The 19,527-nt window shown below is 46.2% G+C and overlaps 1 protein-coding gene across 5 annotated transcripts; it reads left to right on the top strand.

Moving 5' to 3' along the window:
* Positions 1-12,319: 12,319 nt before the first annotated feature.
* Positions 12,320-18,254, top strand: KLHL38 (kelch like family member 38). 5 transcript variants are annotated; one of them, XM_036437206.2, is made up of 5 exons: positions 12,327-12,756; positions 12,946-13,315; positions 13,408-14,761; positions 16,461-16,566; positions 17,805-18,254. In XM_036437206.2, exons 3-5 carry the CDS (start codon positions 13,409-13,411, stop codon positions 18,092-18,094), a joined length of 1,749 nt encoding a protein of 582 aa, XP_036293099.1. In that variant the 5' UTR covers positions 12,327-12,756; positions 12,946-13,315; position 13,408; the 3' UTR covers positions 18,095-18,254. The 5 variants fall into 5 exon arrangements, with proteins under 5 accessions (XP_036293100.1, XP_036293099.1, XP_036293098.1 ...); XM_036437207.2 differs by having other exon boundaries at positions 12,320-12,756; positions 12,946-14,786; positions 17,805-17,967; XM_036437205.2 differs by having other exon boundaries at positions 13,208-14,761.
* Positions 18,255-19,527: the final 1,273 nt, after the last annotated feature.

Below are 19,527 nucleotides of genomic sequence, written 5' to 3'. Positions count from 1 at the left end.
AACTAGACTGGGAGCTCTGTGGGATCAAGGACCCCATCCTACTCAGCCTTCCAGCCCCCGACACAGAGCACTTTTCTATATCTGACCACCTTGGCTTCCTTGACCACTAGGTAAGAAATAGTCTTTCCCATTACCCCCTTCTCAATCATAGTGCTGCCTTTACAGCACTTATTATGATCTCACATCAACTCATCCCTATTTATTGATTTATTTGTTCTGCTTATCTATTGTCTGACATCCTCCTGGACCTTAGTGACTGACACATAGTAGGTGCTAAATAAAGATTTGTTTAGAAATGACTCATTCAACATATTTGTTAAATGGAGGGCTAATTAACTGATTAATTCTCACGGTACCCAAAGATGAAGGAGATTCAATGTTATGTTTAAGCCGTTATTCATAGTTTCCAAAACAAGGCACATGGATATGATTTGTGAAAATCACATTCTGAAGGAAATGCTGGGGGTGGAGAGGAGAGGAAGAGGGCAAGCAGAGATTTGGCTAATGAGCAAAATAGGGTTTGAACTGCTCCAGGGCATCCATCACCTAAATCACTGATTGGCTGCCTCTTGTTTGGCACTGAGAACCCAGATGGGAGCAGCAGGTCTCTCTGCAGCTCCAGTAATTCTATTCCAATTAGTGCAATTAGAAAACAGGTCTACGGATAATTGCCCAGATGTTCTGCTTCATCAGAGGTCACATTGCACATGCAGCCCAGGAAGATTAACATGGACATCAGCATACCGAGGACGGGGAGGAAGGATGACACTCAGCAACATGGTCTCAAGTTCTGAGAATTCAGGGGCAAGTTTCAAGAGTAAAGGATCTTCAACAGCCCTTTCCAAGAAGGAGACCTCAGATCACCTACCTTCTCCAGCCTCCTCAGCCTGGGCCAACTGGGGAGGAGGGACATGAGATCTGCTGGCCATGGCGGGAGCTTGGCATTCCCTGCGTGACGTAAATGATGTCAACCACAGTAAGTCACTCTAGGTCCACAGTGTTGCTGAGGACGTGATAAACAGAAGTTGGGGTGATGTGACAGCCACAAGGGCAGTAAGAGTAGAGGCTGGGACTGAGCCAGCTGATGGGGCCAGCAGAAGAGAAGCCAGCTCAGGGCTGCCAGACCCCAAAATAACGTTTCTGGATGGCATGAGAGGCCTGTGTACAGCTAATTCCAAACAGGTTATCAAATATAGAAATGCACTGGAGAACTTAGTTGGCTGTACTTCACCTCTGGGCAGGGTGTGAGGCAGATCAGGGGGAAAGTGATTGGTGTCTACTTTATCTCTTACAGTGAGCAAGATAGGCCAGTTAATCACGCCTGGAGTCCAGAAGAGACGTCAGTGGTGTCTAGCACAGAGGTTCCCACCCTCGGTTGCAGAGCTTGCAGAATTTCCCCAGAGATTTGGATTTTATTGGGCTTCACTGGAGTACAGCCCGGGAATTAGGAAATTCTCTATTTCCCCCAGGGGCTTGAATGTGAAGCCAGGTTGGGAACCAGTGCCCTGACACAGCTATAGGTTGAAGAGGCTCCAAAACCCAGGCTTCATTTTCACCCAGCAACAGGTCCCACACCTCCCATCACCCCCCAGACTCATTTCAAGCAAAGAGAAAAGAAGGACCAGTCACTGACTCTTGTCACAGAAGGTAGCTCTAGGGATATACTGTCTACCTCTACATAGCTTTTATTGAAGCCCTCTTACTTTTCTATAAAATCCTAATCCTTAGGCTAACACCCGAGGCCCTATCTACCTGCTCATATCTTCCTCCAACAAATATTCATTGAGCACCTACTATGGGCCCCAGGTTCTTGTTCTCATGAGGCTTTCCTTCTATTAGGGGAGAGAGAGAATGAACAGCAAAACATTATAAATAGGATAAAACAGGGTGGTGATACTGCATAGAGAGACAGGTGGCGGGATGCAAAGTACGTTCAGTGGTCAAGGAGATAATGTTCTGGACTCTGAGCAGCCAGCCACATGAAGAGAACAGCGTTCCAGGAAGTGCAATGTCCCCCGCTGCTGTTCTGCTGCTATCACCAGCTGCCCCACGTCCGCACGTCGGGCTTGTCCCATGAGCAGTGCCATCTTCCAGTCCAAATCTATTACTTTTCCAAGAACCCCCTCTTCCAAGGAGCTTCCCAGGTCCAGCCCCTCCTCATTCTGACCACTCTTCGTCTCAAAAGTGTGTGAATGCGCTTGGTAAACTCCAATGGGTCTAAAAGCATGTGACATGATTGTTACTCTTCACTCTTCTTTAGCATCGTGCCTGAATCTGTACTGAATCATCGCACACTATCTCTATTGTCTTGTTGTTTCACCCGACTCAACTGGTCTCCTCCCATAGGGTATCATTCATTGGTCCTTCGGGGCACTGATTGGGTTTTCTGCTTCTTTGGTACCCCAGTTGCTCCTAGAACAGAGCTAGGCATTCATTCACAGCCCTTGATTGGAGCTGTTTATAAGAGGAGTTGACTAGCTTGCCAAGTAAGTGTTTGTTTCAATGAAAGAATTAATTAGTAAACCTCACCTCAAAACCACACACCCTTCATTCTATTTTGCACTAGCATTAACTCCATTGGATAGACGAGGAAACCAAGGCACAGAGAGATTTAGGTAACGTGCCCAGGTCACACAGCCAGAAAGTGGCAGAGCTGGGATTTGAACCCAGGTCTGTCTGGTATTATAATAGATGATGTACCACACTGCATGGCATGGCCCCATGAAGAAGGAAGGTCAGCAGGCCCTTTCTCAGTTCTTCTATAAAGAATCTGTAACTCATAAAATAATTAACAGAGGTGACCTGGTTCATAGATTTAGTGCCAAATACAAGGCAGGCATTCATGGCTGAGGATGCTAAGGCCTCTGGGCTCTCTGCTTCACCATGTCCCTTTCGTAAAGATCAAAATTCCAGGCGGGATTCAGCCAAAGTATCAGGTCATCACTGTGCCCTCTAATGAATTTAAGTGTTGTCAGGCAGCTCTTAACTATAGGTGAAAAGATCTAATGAAATGGCAAATGGCAGGATACCAGAGCACATTCATTTACCTTAAATTATATTTTATTTCTGCCTTTCTTTATATATATATATATATATATATATATATATATATATATATATATATTATTGATTTTTCACAGAGGAAGAGAAAGGGATAGAGAGTTAGAAACATCGATGAGAGAGAATCATCGATCAGTTGCCTCTTGTACACCCCCTACTGGGGATGTGCCTGCAACCAAGGTACATGCCCTTGCTCGGAATCGAACCCAGGACCTTTCAGTCCACAGGCTGATGCTCTATCACTGAGCCAAACCGGTCCCGGCTATTTCTGCCTTTCTTTTATCCCCGGATCAAGTCACCTAGCTTCATTGGTAGCACAGGTTTTTAGGGGTTACAGATTTAGCAAATAAAAATCCAGGATAGCCACTGAAATATGGATTTCATATGCTGACATAATATTTCAGTCCAATGGATATGTCTTGTTTAATATTTGGGACATATTTATACTGAAGACCCGAGCTGAATGAAACCTGCCTCACAGGGCTACCTGAGGATTATACCACCGGCCTAAGGGAACAGCTTCGAGGTACCTGACTAGGAAGTAGAAGCATTAGGTCTGTTCAAAGATTGCTTTTCTTCCTTTGTGTAACAGTTGGGAATGGACAGCCTGGGCCTTCAGACAGAAGAGAGCCATTCTGGATTACTGACTCCTGGTTTCTTTCATAAGCAAATTGACCTGGTATGGGGGGGAGCCTGGCTTCCCTTCAGCTCTCTCCTTGACCCCAAGAAAGGGAAAAGGCTGGAACCAGTTAAGTCCAGAAGAGTGCCTCATGAGCTGTGATAATAGAAGAGATAACAGGATATTGGTTTTGTAAACAGAAATAAGTTGGCTGAGCAAGAGAAGATGAGATGGGGAGATAGCGGGGGAGCAGCAGGGGAACACAGCCTGGGGATTGACCACAGGCAGAACGTTCACGGGAAAATGTCCAGTGGGAAAGGTCTGTTCCACCTAAACCAGAACATCTGAGCCCCTGTGTGATGCACTGGAAGGAAATGTTTTTCAAAGGTTCTTGGGCAACCTCAGGCACCGCTGTGAAGCAAGCAGGTTTGTCTCCAACACCCTTTCCTCTGCCCATTCAGGGCAACACCAAGTCTGACCTTCTCTCAACAGCCCAGAAACAGTGTTCTAAGAAAAGCACCAGCTGCCCTGGCTGGTGTGGCTCAGTTGGCTGGGCACTGTCCTATGTACTGAAAGGTCACTGGTTTGACGCCAGATCAGGGCACATGCCCAGGTTTCAGGCTTGATTCCCAGTCGGGGGCATGCAGGAGGCAGCTGGTTGATTATTTTCTCTCAACATTGTTTCCCTTGATATATCCTTCTCCATTCCTCTCTCTCTCTAAAAGTCAATAAAATTCTTTCTTTTTAAAAAATATATTTTATTGATTTTTTTTACAGAGAGGAAGAGAGAGGGATAGAGAGTTAGAAACATCGATGACAGAGAAACATCGACCTGCTGCCTCTTGCACACCCCCTACTGGGGATGTGCCCACACATCACCAAGGTACATGCCTTTGACCGGAATCGAACCTGGGATCTTTCAGTCCACAGGCCAATGCTCTATCCACTGAGCCACACCGGTTTCGGCAATAAAATTCTTTTAAAAAAAGAAAAGAAAAGAAGTGCACCACCTTAACACACCATCACCATCCCAGGTTTGGTGTTCCTCTATTTACCTAAGGTGCCCCTCCTCAGACTCCAAGTAGCTTATCTGACAAAATAATCACAGGACTGGCATATTCTTTCTCGGCATAATTTACGTTTTCTATGACACGTCCTGGACAATTTTTTCTCCTTCTCCCTTGTACTTTCCTCCCCATTGTTATCAAATTCATTATCTGCTCTAAATAGGGAAGGAGGAGCTTTTCAGTTAGAAGACAGGACTTGTATATGTGCTGATAAAAATGAGGTCTTCGTGTGTCTCTCCAAATACATTCCATGAGCAGGGGACACAATAGGTGTGTAGAAGATGGTCAATAATTTTATGTTGGAATGAAATAATGAGTTGGTATGCTCTGGTGGATCTCTTAATTTAAAAAAAAAAAATCATCCTTGTTACTATTCTTATACAACTGTTTCTGGAGAGTGGAACATTCACTGACACCTGGAATGTCAGTAATCGGTTTGCCACTCCCTCACCTCCATTGTATAACGTTCTACTTTGGGAGCCACCAACCAAGTTTTCCTCCGGGCACTTGTGTTGAAGAAAATTCTGGATGTGACAATAGGAATAATGTGACCTCTCCTGGGTGGAAAAGCAGTTTCAGGTTGCTATAATTACGACCCATATTGTGCAAGGCCTTTGGACAACTGACAATGCCCTAGGTGTTACGAAGAGTTTAAATAGTAGACTCCCCAACCTCCAGCCCATGTCTGAAACGCTACGGCCTGTGCTGGCCTGCCCGTTGGAATGGAAAACACAAGAGGATACTTCCTATTTCCTTACCCAAAGCCCCGGAGACTTGGGCACGCTTCCCTAGGAATGGGGGTTACCAAATCAACCATGTTTGCCTTGGCCCACTCTTTTTTTTTTTTTCTTCTTTTTTTGCCTTTTGATTATTTAGATGTAGAAGAAAGAAAGAGATGGCAAGGGAAGCCTTTATCCAAGAGGCCTCTGAATCCCTGGCAGGCCTGAGGACTGAACTTCAATAACAAGGTGTGAAGCTAATACAGTGTCTCCTTAGTAGCATTTATTTCTCACCAAAAAAAATGATTTATAAGGAAAGGTGAGTACTCACCACACCTCAGAAAATTAGGACTGATTATAACCCATTATGAGAATCAATCCAATATCAGAAGCAGATACAATTGGTTAGGAAGAAATACCAAGTGACCTATTCATGTTTTACCTCATTGGAAGAGAAAAGATCCAGTTCTTGGAAAGTCAGTAAGGAGAGAGTTCATTTCTTCTACACTCCTGCTCAAAGATAATAGACTACTCTTAAAATTGGCCAGCCATCCTCTACTACATGGGTGATACCTTTTGAAGCAGCCGAAGTACAGTTTTTATACACACATATGCACCCCACACAGTCTTACCATATCCTTTTAGAGAATGCATCTCTGAAGCAAGCAACAGGGGGAAATGTGGAAGACTGAGGAGCATCCCTGCCAGAGTCACTGTGGATCCTGAGAGTAAAATGGAGTCATCATAAACAAGTTTAGAAAGCTGTGGGGAAGATCCTTAGGGGCATTTGTTAGTTTTTCATGCATTGGAGACAGAAGAAAAGTACACCTTAATTCTGCAGAGCTGAGCTTCATGGATGCCACAGGATCCCTGGGAATGGAGCTAGGAAGTGGGAAAAGCAGTCAATCCCTTCAACTGTAGATGTAAGAAGGATATTCAATAGCACCCAAAGGGATAGTTAGTGGTTCCTAATACATGCTATACAGTCTGGTGGTTGGCCATCATTGGGTCTGCATAAGTCTTTCACACAAAGATGAATAAATAAAGAAAAGAGCCAGACTATGGGAAAATACTCCAGAAGAAAACTTTTCAAAAATTATACAAACACACGAGCAGCAGTCGCCAACCAGTGGTGGTGGTCCACTAGGTCTGAAAGTTTGGCAAATGCTGTATTAGAGGCCAGGTGAACAAAATTCGTAACAGGCCTGGCCAGCAATCAGGGCCAATCAGGGCCTTCCTCCCCCCACGCTCCCTCTTGCTGCTGGCTGCTGGCTGGGGCCTTCCTTCATTCCACACCGCCCCCTGGTGGTCAGCGCATGTCATAGTGAGCAATTGAACTGGTAGATCAAACTCCTGCCAGAGGGGACAATTTGCATATTAGGCGTTTATTATATAGGATGTGAGTGTGTGTGTGCATGTGTAGTTTTAGAGAGAGAGGAAGGGAAAGGGATAGAGAGATAGAAACACATTGATAAGAGAGGGACATCATTCAGCTGCCTCCTGCATTCTACTGAGGGATGAGCCCACAACCCAGGCATGTGCCCTGATGGGGAATTGAACCAGGCACCTCTTTGTTCATGGATCGATCCTCAACCACTGAGCACACCTGCCAGGCAAAAGACATTACTTTTATAAAATAAACAGAAATTCCTATAAATCAAACTGAGACAGAAAGATGAGTTATGGAATTATTTCAGAGGAATAAAAATGCAGTAACATTTCAAATATGCATTGGTAACAGCAAAAAAGAAACCTAACCTCATGAAAAAGTACACCAATGATGTAAACAGTAAATTTGGGATGATGTTCTAGAATGCAGGATGAAAGGATAAGCAAGTAAATATTTAAAAAGAGATAATGATTTAGAAGAGGAGGCCAAATTAAATATATATAGAGAGAACTACAATTAAGGTAATAATCAAAGATATAATTGAAGAAAATTTTCTTAGGCTGAGTAAAGGTCAAAGTTAACAAATCAATAGCTATGTTTTACAGGCAAATTTTAATTTTTTAAAAAGAACAGATACCTGGACATATCCTGGCAATGTTTTTTAATTAATGGAAAAAATAATTTTGCCTCAGCTGGTTTGGGTCAATGATGTTTCTCTCTCTCTCTCCCCCTCTCTGAAATCAATAAAAAATATATTTTTAATATATTTTATTGATTTTTTTCACAGAGAGGAAGGGAGAGGGATAGAGAGTTAGAAACATTGATGAGAGAGAAACATCGACCAGCTGTCTCCTGCACACCCCCCACCGGGGATGTGCCTGCAACCAATGCACATGCCCCTGACCGGAATCAAACCTACTCCCACACACACACACACACACACACACACACACACCCCAGTCCACAGACTGACGCTCTACCCACTGAGCAAAACTGATTCTGGCTAAAAATACATTTTTAAAAAGAAAAAATAATTTTAAGAATTAAAAAGATGTAAATCAGTCAATTCTTAAACTTCTCTGTAGCACTGCAGTTTTTCCAGAATAATGTGGGTGATTTTCAGAAAATTTTAAAGAAAAAAATGTATTTATTACCTTAACTAAGACATAATTGACATATTACTGTATGTAAGTTTTAGATATAAAACATGATTTGATAGTTGTATATATGATTTGATAGTTGTATATATGATTTGATAGTTGTATATATGATTTGATAGTTGTATATATGATTTGATAGTTGTATATATGATTTGATAGTTGTATATATGATTTGATAGTTGTATATATTGCTAAGGAGTCGCCACAATAAGCCTAGTTAGCATCTATCACCCTACAGTTGTAACATTTTCTTTGGTGATGAGAACTTTTAGGATCTGCTCCTTTAGCAACTTTCAAATATACAATTCAGTATTATTAACTATAGTCACCATTCTGTACATCACATGCCCTTGACTTATTTATAATTGGAAGTTTATAATAAAAAATAATTTGATCCCTAAACTATTGTACCTAGCCACGCTGTTGTTTGTAGATGGTAGGGGAAAAAAAGAGAATCTTGGATAAGGAAGGATTCAGAAAAATGCACCTTTCCCCTATTCTTCCTAACAAAATATTATGAGTGAAGGAACTCCAGTTAATCAAAAGATGGGTCAGAGCCGAAACCGGTTTGGCTCAGTGGTAGAGCGTCGGTCTGCGGACTGAAAGGTCCTGGGTTCAATTCTGGTCAAGGGCATGTACATTGGTTGTGGGCATATCCCCGGTAGGGGGTGTGCAAGAGGCAGCTGGTCGATGTTTCTCTCTCATCGACGTTTCTGGCTCTCTATCTCTCTCCCTTTCTCCTCCCTGTAAAATATCAATAAAATATATTAAAAAAAAAAAAAAAAAAAAAAAAAAAAAAAGATGGGTCAGAGTTAAGCACGTAAGAAAGAGAAAGGGTGGCATAACAGAACTGGCTGTGAAAATATAAATCAGCAGAGTAGGGAGCTAAGTTTAAATAACAGTTGTAAATATGATGCAAATAGCAAAAGCAAAAAGTCATTCTTAAAAAAAGATAAGATACAGTATATAAAATAATTTAATGACAACAAACTGAGCCTAAATTCCGAGTTATCTTTACAAAAACCAGGGAGAAAGAAGTAAAAAATATTTCAGATTCTGCTTCTTACCTGTCAGGAAGTCGAAAAATATTTAACTTTTATTTTTGATCATTTGGAAAACATAAATTAAAAAGGTGTCAGAAAAGCTTAAAACAAAGCCACTAGCAAAAATATATAAATTTTGGAAAAGGCAAAGTAAGCAAATAGTGGCCAGTGTCAATCTGTCAACAAATTCCACTCTGTGCCTTTCCTAACATAGGGCAGGAGTATAGACTTATTCCTGCCCCCCTCAAGGAGCTGCAATACAGGAGAGAGAGACGAAAACACATGACTAAAACTCAGCCTGATAGGAGAGCTTTCCAAAGATGCATGTATAAGGTTCTCTTTCTAGAGGACTTAGAATTCATGGAGGGACAGGGGTGAGAAGGGAATGACGGAGATTGAGAAAGGCATCCCTTCATAACATTTAGGTCACTTAAATCATTTGTCTATTTCCCTACTTCCCTTATGGTAAGTACCACAAGGGCAAAGGGCCTTGTGTTATTCAATGGATGGATGGATGGATGGATGGATGGATGGATGGATGGACGGATAAGTGGGTGAATGGATGGATGGATGGACGGATGGATGGAGCCTTAGTTAATTAGACCCTTACCTTGCTCAATTCACATTTCCCCAAGGGATTCTAATTAATGCTACATCTAGGAGTAAAATTCACCCTCTCAACAGACATCTCTCTGTAGGTCATCCACCTTCTATACTCCAGCATAAAATTGCCAAGTCATGCCTCAGTGACCTGGAAGGAGGAAATTCCTGCCTAAAGGCCTACCTCACCATCAGGAGCACCTACTGGGGACCAGGGAGGCCAAGCCGTGTATCATTCTTGGTGACCTACAGTGTTAAAATGAGAGAGCAAGAATGCATCTTTGATCGTATTATTATTTTTTCTTCCCAAGATGACTTAGAGCCCAGAAAGCTAATCTGTATCGGGTCAGGATGTAGTTCTCAGGGAGGAAGGGGGCCTGACAGCAGGTTGTATACCAACAACCCACTGACAGTCCCGTTGCTATCTCTGTTCGCCTGTATTCCCCTTACCCTCCCTAGGGGGAAAAATATGAAGACATGGTGCTATCATTTGCAATACTGGCCTACTGAATGCAGGGTGAGGCTTTTAGGTCTCAGAGCATGGTCGTCATGGCAACACCAGAATCAAGGAGTAGGCCACCTTTCGGCCCTTGTCTGAAGTACAAAGTCCTTGCTCAGCTTTGTGTAAGCTGGTCAAAAAACACACCCAGCCACACAGATACAGACACCGGAAGGCAGGAACTCACGTACATAGCAAGAGGCAAGTCCCTTCCTATAGCTTTTAATGATCCAGTCCACTGAGGCCTTATTTGTCTGCTCCCCATTTTTCTCCTTCACCTACTGACTATGGGAATGGGAGGTACTCACAAGACAACAAGGAACAGCCTTCCAGCGTTCAAGGGGCTCTCAGCCCTCTACGTGCAGACCTGCACGTTCTTGAAACACAGCTCCCTGGAACCGATTGCCATGGTTCGCTGGTCAGTGTGAAAGTTGTCCCGATGGCGATAGGAGGACTGGACCTGGACATGCATGGTGGAGCATGTTGGTGGCTTCCTTGCCTGCAGCTGTCACACCTGCCGCTGACCTGAACCAGCCTGCCCTTCCATGGGAATCCAGGCCCAGCACAGTCAGCCAGGAGAGAAACTGCGGAAGTCTTTTGTCTTAACTTTATGTGATTCTTTGGGAGTCTGGGGTCTGAATGTATGGGAACCTAAAATAAATAAGGACATTCAGCTCCTTGCCCCATTTCCTCAAGGGATTCTAATTAATGGTTATATCTCCATAGGTCTCTGACCCCATGGCTCAGGTCTTCTGCTCCTAATTCTGGCCCTGAGGCCCCTGGCCCCAATGACTTGTTAATATACTTGACAGTCATTGACCTTCTGGACGGACTCTTTGGGGCTGATCCATGCAACTATGAATGACAGACACTCCTTCCGTCCTGCCCTGGGGTGTCCTACAGGCCAGGTCAGTCCAGCCTTCCCAACCAGGACCGGCCAGACACATACAAGAATCTGCAAGTTGTCTGATGGAGCTAGCATAAAAAATTTAAGCAGGAAGTATTAGGAGACCAATCTGTTTCCTGCTAAACAGTCTGAACTGCATCCTGCAAACACAGGAGTCATTGAAGGGCCTGACGTAGGGGACTGGCAGTTTCTGATTTGCCTTCTCCAGGGTTGCACTGGTGGGGACAGGTGGGTGTATTGGAAGGAGAGAAACTTGGAACAAAGGGAAAATTTGGCTTGGGAGGATGTTTCAATAGTCCAAGCAAGACCAACAAGGACAGAAAGACCAGCTTCCCTGCCACTCACTGCTGGTATCCCCAATCAAGAACTCTCTAGACATGGGGGCAGGAGAGACCTAGGTCCTTTTTACTCATCCTGGTGGTTCTATCACCTTCTGTCCTGGTTCTGATTCTTACATTTGATGACTAACACTCCTCTTCCTGCTTCCCTTCTTCTCCTTACCCCTCTCCTTCCTTCCCTCCCTTCCTCCCTTTCTCCCTCTCTCCCTCCTCCTCCTCTTTCTCCTTCTCTCTCTCTCTCTCTCTCTCTCTCTCTCTCTCTCTCTCTCTCTCTCTCTCTCTCTCTCTCTCTCTCTCTCTCCTCTTTCTCTCTCTCTCCCTCCCACCCATCCCCATCTCCCTCTGCTGCTGCTTCTCCCTCTCCCACCTTCATCTCTCTCTCCCCCCACCCCCTCTTTCTCTCTCAGTCTGGAACAGCCTGGAGCAATAAACCTTGCCTCCTGCCTCTAGCACAAGCCTTTCTAAAATGAGAAAAAAAAGAAAAGTAAAACAGAAAAGCAGCCAGACCTATAAAAAGAATAACGAAGAGCCACCCGCTGGCGTCTGGGAGAGGCAGCACGATGCAGCAGAGCACCGCCGCCCTCACCACTCTCAGACAGAAGCCTCTGGGGTCAGGAGGACCAGCAAAGGTTTGGTCTCCCAGAGCTGGAACCCCTGGGATGCTTCACACAAATCACGTACGCAAAACAGCTTGTGTCCTGGATCCCATCCTCTCAGAGCCCAGAGGAGGCAATCACAGCCTTCGCCAATGATCCTGCCATGCCGGTGGTGGCAAGAGAAACCAAACCAGCAGCACCCCGGCCCACATTCTGGCTTCCCTGTGACCATCCACCCCCTTCCACGTGCCCAGAGCCATCATCAGGAACCACGCCAGGCCCCGGCAACCTATTTACAGACATCTAGAGTTCCCAGGCACTTTTAGGACAAGGGACTCAGGGTGCTTCCAAGCAGGCTGCAAAGTCTTCTCTGAGAGAAGTGGTCCCTTCGGACCTATTTATGCTGATGTAAACACTTGCCAAGGAAACAAGGCGTGTGGGCATGCGCGGCCCTCCTGGCCCCGGGGTTGCTGCAAACGGCAACTGGAAAGTCACATGTCCTCACAGTGGAAAATACATATGCAGCTATTCTTAGCCCTGGAATGTATACACCGTCTCCCTGCCCACAGTTCTGTCGCAAAGCTCTAGAAAACTGTGAAAGCGCCTGTAGCATAAACAAGTCCAGAACTCTCCCAGGACCAATCACTTGTCAACTGAAGGAAAGGCCCGGGTTTATGGTTTCACTTGGAGCCAGAGGTGGAAACTCCGGCGGGACCAGTCGGACCAGGCACCGGGGGCTCTCCCTGCAGCCAAGCAAGGTACATGTCTCTACCACTTCACTCTTCCCCAGTGCCTGCCAGGCGGTGAGCAATAAGAGGGTGCTATTGGGGCTCTGCTTTCTACTTATCCCATCTTTAAAACAAAATCCTAACGAATGTGTGGAGTCATGTTTCAATACATGTATTGCAAAGGTCCCTTTTCATCCCTCGTTTCTGTCTGGTTACCAGAGGGCCACACCCCCCAGAATGAGAACCTCAGGGAATGACTAACCCCCAGAAAGATGGCAAGATGAGTTCACTAAATAACAGAAGGCCGAGAATCTGGAGAAAGGCTCACAGACTTCCACTGGTCAAGTGCACGGGCTGTTATTTTGCTTCCGGCTAACATTCCAGCCCCTGGCAATCAGTAACGTCCTACAGCCTTCCTTGTTTTGGTTTGCTTGCTTTTCCTCAGATTATCTAAAGATGTTATTTGCCTGTTCCCTTTCAGAACAATCATAACCAAAAAGGGAGGTGTCTGCTGGGAGGTCTGGAGTGTGGGTGGCCTCCCTCTGCAATCTTCACTAAGCGATATTCCTGGCGATACCCACACACACTGGTGAGTGGGCACAGATGCTCTAAGTCTCCGCGCCGCCACGGCTAAACCCTCCAGCACGTGCTCCCTCTTGGGACTCCTCCCTGTCTTTGCAGGATGGACAAAGACTCAGCAGATGGGCTGCTCTTCAAGGACCATGACTTCTCCTCTGACTTGTTGAGGCAGCTCAATGGCTTAAGACAAAGCAGAACCCTGACTGATGTAATCATCTGTGCTGGGGCCTGGGAGGTCCCCTGCCACCGAAACGTGCTGGCCTCCAGCAGCCCCTACTTCCGGGCCATGTTCTGCAGCAACTTCCGGGAGAGCGTGGAGGCCAGGGTCCAGCTGAGAGGCATTGACTCCTCGACCCTGGAGCAGCTCGTCCTGTATGTGTACACAGGGGAGGTGCCCATCACGGCTGAGAACGTTCTGCCCCTGATGGAGGCTGCCTCCATGCTGCAGTATCCCAAGCTCTTTGAGGCCTGCTCCTCCTACCTGCAGAGCCAGCTGACCCCCAGCAACTGCCTGGGCATGATCAGACTCTCGGAGATCCTCAGCTGCGAGACCCTCAAGAAGTCAGCCAGGGAGGTGGCCCTGGCGTACTTCCCAGAGGTGGCTGCATCTGCTGACCTGAAGGAGCTCTGCGCCTTGGAACTGAGAGACTACCTGGGGGATGATGGGCTGTGTGGGGAGGAGGAAAAGGTGTTTGAGGCCTTCATGGGTTGGGTCAGGCATGACCTCCAGACCCGGAAGCGATACATGCAGGAACTGTTCAAGCTCGTCAGGCTTCCGTACATCCATCCAGCCTTCTTCCACCACTTCATCGCCAACGATGCCCTCCTCCAGTCCTCGCCCGCGTGCCAGATCGTCTTGGAGATGGCCAGGAGGCAGATGTTTTCTTTGTACGGCACCGCCAGTGTCCCAGACCTCCAACCTCCATGGCACGTGCCCCCAAGGAACTCTTACCAAGACTTCCTCATCCTCTTGGGTGGCAGGAAGGACAACCAGCAGACCACCAGGGACGTTCTGCTGTACCACAGGCAGACAGGCCAATGGCGGAGCCTCGCCAAACTGCCCACCCGGCTCTACAAGGCCGCAGCCGTTGCCTTGCACCGCAGCGTCTACGTGCTGGGAGGCATGGCCGTGGGCACAGAGAAGAGTGAGCCCAGTCGCCATGTCTACATCTTCTCCCTGAAACTCAATCAGTGGAGGCTGGGGCAGCCCATGCTGGCGGCTCGCTACTCCCACAGAAGCACCTCCCATAGGAACTTCATCTTCTCTATCGGGGGGATTGGGGAGGGGCAGGAGGTCTTGGGATCCATGGAGAGATATGACAGCATCTGCAACGCCTGGGAGAACGTGGCCAGCATGCCAGTGGGGGTTCTGCACCCTGCAGTCGCTGTGAAAGACCAAAGACTCTACCTTTTCGGGGGAGAGGACATCATGCAGAACCCTGTGCGCCTTATCCAGGTAAATGGCTGGTCCTTCTCCTCATGTAAGTGCATGAGTGTGTACCCCCCTCCTCACATGCACGCACACAAACACACACACACACTTGTCATCTGCAGGGGATGGACAGGGGAGAAAGAAAAGAAGGAAGAAAGAGAGTGAGGAAGGAAGTTTAATTTTAATAAGATTTTATCCACTTATGAATTATTTTGTGTAAGATTCATATATACAAAGGTACATCAGATACCACCATGAATGTGGAGGTGAAGGACATGGACTCTGGACTCAACCAGGCCAGCTCTTCTTCTCACTCTAGCTGTGTGACTTTGGGAATGTCACTTAACCTCTCTGAACCTCAATGTCTAATCTGAAAAATGGGGGTAAGTAATGCCACTTACTTCATTGGATGGTTGTGATGATAAAATTTGGTAAACTGATTTTCAAAAAATAATAAGGCCTTAATATGATGGCAATTATATTTCACACAGGAAGAATTTCCAGTGAATAATACTGGCCCATTTTCCTCTATAAATGAATACTTTTGCTCCTTTTTTCTTATATGAAGCCCATCCTATCTCTCTTGTGCTAAATTCTGCCAGTAATAAACTAATTTACACTTGATATTTGAACTTGAAAATGAGAACATTGCCAGGAAGACAAGTCTGAGGATCCTGATTTGCTCTGTTTCAGAGTGCAGCCCATCTCTGTGCTCTTTTTGCCTTTCCTCGTGCTTCATGTTGTCTATGGTTCTGATGACTCTCAAGCATGAACTGCCCAAGAGCCTTCCTCACTTAGCCCCAGACTTGCTCCTGGCTCTAAGAGCCTCTCAGATACACTGGAACAATCAGACATTTAAACATGAGCTAGAAATGAAAGTAACTGAAAAAGCACTGGTTTCATGACTATCCAAGTTGCTCCATTTCTCATTAAAAGAAAAAATTGTTCCAAGCAAAGTAAGCAAACACATGTTACAATGCATACCTCTTGGTCCACTCTATAGAAACACAGCCTCCGATCTCAGGGAGGGTCACATGAAGACCAATTTCTAATAATATTCTTCTTTCTGTTATTTAATTATATTTTTATTGATAGTAATATACCTATATTCTAAAAGTTGGGAAAAGGTGAAAAAAATCACTCCTGTTTCACCCTTTTATTACTACTTTTTAAAGAGGACCATGTTACTGAAACCGGTTTGGCTCAGTGGATAGAGCATCAGCTTGTAGACTGAAAGGTCCCGGGTTCGATTCCGGTCAAGGGGGGCATGTACCTTGGTTGCGGGCAGATCTCCAGTGGAGGGCGTGCAAGCAAGAGGCAGCTGATCGATGATTCTCTCTCATCGATGTTTCACCTCTCTCTCTATCCCTCTCTCTTCCTCTCTGTAAAAAATCAATAAAATGTATTTTTAAAAATTAAAAAATAAAGAGGACCATGTTTTGTTAAATATGTTCTTATTGGTTTTAAGAGAGAGAGGAAAGGAGAGGGAGAGAGAAACACTGATGAGAGAGAGAAACATCAATCATTGCTCAGTTGCCTCCTACACACACCCCATTAGGGACTGAGCCCACACCCAGGCCTGTGCCCTGACAGGGAACTAAACTTCTTGGTGCATGGGAAGATGCTCAACCAACTGAGCCACAACTCCTGGGGCTTAATTACTACTTCTGTCTTTAAAAATATCACTTTAAAATACAGAGCCATGATTCTATTTCCCCCTCAGGTTTATCACATTTCCAGAAATACATGGTTCAAAATGGAGACGAGAATGATCAAGAATGTGTGTGCCCCTGCAGTGGTGCTTGGGGAGCGGATTGTCATCGTGGGAGGTGAGTCTGAGCAGAGAATCGCCAGGCTGGGTACAACTTGGCATCTCCCATGGAAAAAGGGTCACTAATAGACGGACGTTCTTCTACAAGACTGTCTTTGTAAAATCACATCCCTCTAGCTGAGGGAGTGTGGACAACTTGACAACGTTCCTTTCCCCTCCAGAAGTTTCTCCCTGTCATTTTCTATAAACAGGAATGAAATAATGCCTTATTTCACAGAGTTGTTGTGATAATAAAACATACTCATGTATTGAAAGCACATGGCATGTTCCCAGACACGTGGCAAATACTCAAAACACGTTTGCTCTTGTTAATATTAGCTACTAATGGATCATTCCTCTGTAATCACAGTATAGTGTCATGGCTAAGAGGACTGGTTTGGGGATGGGGCAGATCTGGGTTCACATCCTGTCTCTGACACTCCCTGACTGTATACTCTTTGGCAAGTTATTACTCTACTAGAGGCCTGTTGCATGAAGATTTGTGTAAAAGGTCTTCCTTCCCCTGACTGCCAGCACCAGTTTTCCTTCAGGCCTGGGACCCAGGCCTTCGCTCTGGCTGCTGCCTTCCATCTTTGCTATGGCTGGAATCTTTACTCCGGCCTGAGCCTTTAGTCTTCTCTGGCCAGAGTGCTGCTCCTGTAGCTCCCTCCGCCCCTGTCCTTCCCCTCATAGCAGGCATTCTGCCCCACCACTCTGTGTCTGTGTAAGCAAATTAACCTGCCAGCTTTGTTGGGTTAATTTGCATGCTCACTCCTGATTGGCTGGTGGGCATTGTGGAGGTATGGTCAATTTGCATATTTCTCTTCTATTAGTGCAGATTGTGCCTTAGTTTGCTCGTCTGTAAAAATGGAGATCCTCAAAGGGCCCACCTGATAAGGTTGTTGTGGGGACCCATGAGTTCCCAAAGCTTCCTTCTTTGGATTGTTGTAGCTCTGGAGAGAGCATGTGAGAGGGAGGAAGAAGCCAGTGAGACTGAGAAAGTCCCTGGAACCAGGAGGCTGCTCCCCAATGAAAACGGGCTATGTGCCGCCCTAACTTGGGGTTAGGGATGCAGGGGCCAAACCCCATCCCTGCTGCACACTAAACCTTGGGCAGGTTATCGAAACATCCCATGCTGTGGTTCAGATTCCAGCCTCAGTGTCAGGGGAGGGCAGAGATCAGACACATTCCCAGACCACTGACCTCTGCTCCCAAATGAGCAATGCTGACCTTGCTGATATACCACTTGGCTTTCAGGTTACACAAGGAGGATTCTAGCTTATGACCCTCAGTCCAACAAATTTGTCAAATGTGCGGACATGAAAGACCGGAGGATGCACCACGGGGCCGCAGTGATGGGGAGCAAGCTCTACGTGACAGGGGGCCGGCGGCTGACCACGGACTGCAACATCGAGGACTCGGCCTCCTTTGACTGCTACGACCCCGAGACAGACACCTGGACATCCCAGGGACAGCTGCCTCACAAACTCTTTGACCACGCCTGCCTCACTCTCCAGTGCATTCCCCACACCTCCACCTTCTCCTGAGGTCCATCAGAAACCAAAATATCGGCTGTGTTAGTCCAGATGCTTTTGTTGCAAGAGACAGAACCCAACTCCAAAAAGCTTAACCCTAAAGAGATGCAGCGAGAGCTCACAAGACTCAAAGTTCAAGAGTCTGGAGGCCTGGAATCAGGCCTACTGTTGGCAAAATTTCTCTCTCTCTCTCTCTCTCTCTCTCTCTCTCTCTCTCTCTCTCTCTCTCTCTCTCTCTCTCTGCCTGGCTTTGTTCTCCACACCTTGTGAGGACAAATCCAGACTCACATTCTCTAGCTTAGCATCTTCAGGAGAAACTTTACCACTATCCATATATTAACCCTAAAAAGAAATAAACAATGCTGTTTGGCCCTTTCTGAATTCCATACAACCTCTTGAGCCAATCACTATCTCCAGGGATCATACTACCATCACTGGCTAGTCCTGGAGGGCGTCCCTACAGGCAGAGGTGGGGTTAATGATTGTTGACAACCTATCTAAATGGCACTTAATGGCATAGAAGTGGTTCCCCAAAGGAAGACACACTGGGCTGACAAAAGCCACATCTGCCCAGAACACCATGGAGAATGGGAGCGGGGGGGGGGGGGGGGGGGGCCGGAAGCCGTTGGTCCAGGAGGCAGCATGAGCAGTGGCCATGGCTGAGTGTCTCTGAGACCAGGGATGCGGCGCATTGGAATTCCAGAAAGTATGTGCAGCTCCATGTCTAGTGTTTGCAGCATTGTCTATGCTGCCAGAATAAAGTTTGCTTCTCTTGCCAAGAGATGTTTTTTCCCCAGCCTCTGGGGAGCTATAAACCTGCAGAATTAATCAGGATTTTCATTTTGGTAAATGTTATGAGAATTGCTTTTCTGAGGAAAGCCAACGAATTCCTTCAGAGATTACAGCAATTACTGCCCTCCCAGTGCTGGGGCTGACTTCCCCTGTGGCCTTCTCTATCTCCAAGTGCCTCCCACGCTGGGCCCAGTCCCAAGCGCAGGAATAAACTGAAGCTGGAGGCACATTGCAATCACCTGGGAAGATGGTTGAACATGGGACCCATCCCCATTGGAGAGAGACAGGTGGGAATTCTCAGAGGCGAGGCCCAGAGCTCGGTAGTTTTGAAAAGCATCCTAGGTCATTATAAGGTGCAGTCAAAACCACTTCATCTGCGGGCACTGCAGACCTTCATAAGCTGGTCCCATCCCCATCCAAGCCAGCCCTGTCCCAGTCCAGCAGTGTACGCAAAGTCCTCTCCCCACTATGGAAGCATCTGGATGAGTCTTGCTGCCCTGATCCTGGCACCATAGATCCATGCTCTGGACTTCATGTGTGACAGAAGCCTCCCCTCACCCCTTGCTCAAGAGATCTTTATTATTTCCCCCTCCTCTGTCTTGTCTGGGGGCCTTTTACGTGCAATTGCCCCTGCCTAATATTCACCTCTCTCA

The sequence above is a fragment of the Pipistrellus kuhlii genome, unplaced genomic scaffold (genome assembly GCF_014108245.1).
Source record: "Pipistrellus kuhlii isolate mPipKuh1 unplaced genomic scaffold, mPipKuh1.p scaffold_m20_p_14, whole genome shotgun sequence".
Classification (NCBI taxonomy): domain Eukaryota; kingdom Metazoa; phylum Chordata; class Mammalia; order Chiroptera; family Vespertilionidae; genus Pipistrellus; species Pipistrellus kuhlii.
This window is presented reverse-complemented; position numbering and strand designations above follow the sequence as displayed.

Bases quoted from the DNA above. Each gene is read 5' to 3' on its own strand.
- KLHL38 (XM_036437205.2), top strand. From the start codon at position 13,409: ATGGACAAAGACTCAGCAGATGGGCTGCTCTTCAAGGACCATGACTTC. The intron at 14,762-16,460 runs GTAAATGGCTGG...TTTCCCCCTCAG, and splicing joins ACCCTGTGCGCCTTATCCAG to GTTTATCACATTTCCAGAAA. The intron at 16,567-17,804 runs GTGAGTCTGAGC...CTTGGCTTTCAG, and splicing joins GCGGATTGTCATCGTGGGAG to GTTACACAAGGAGGATTCTA.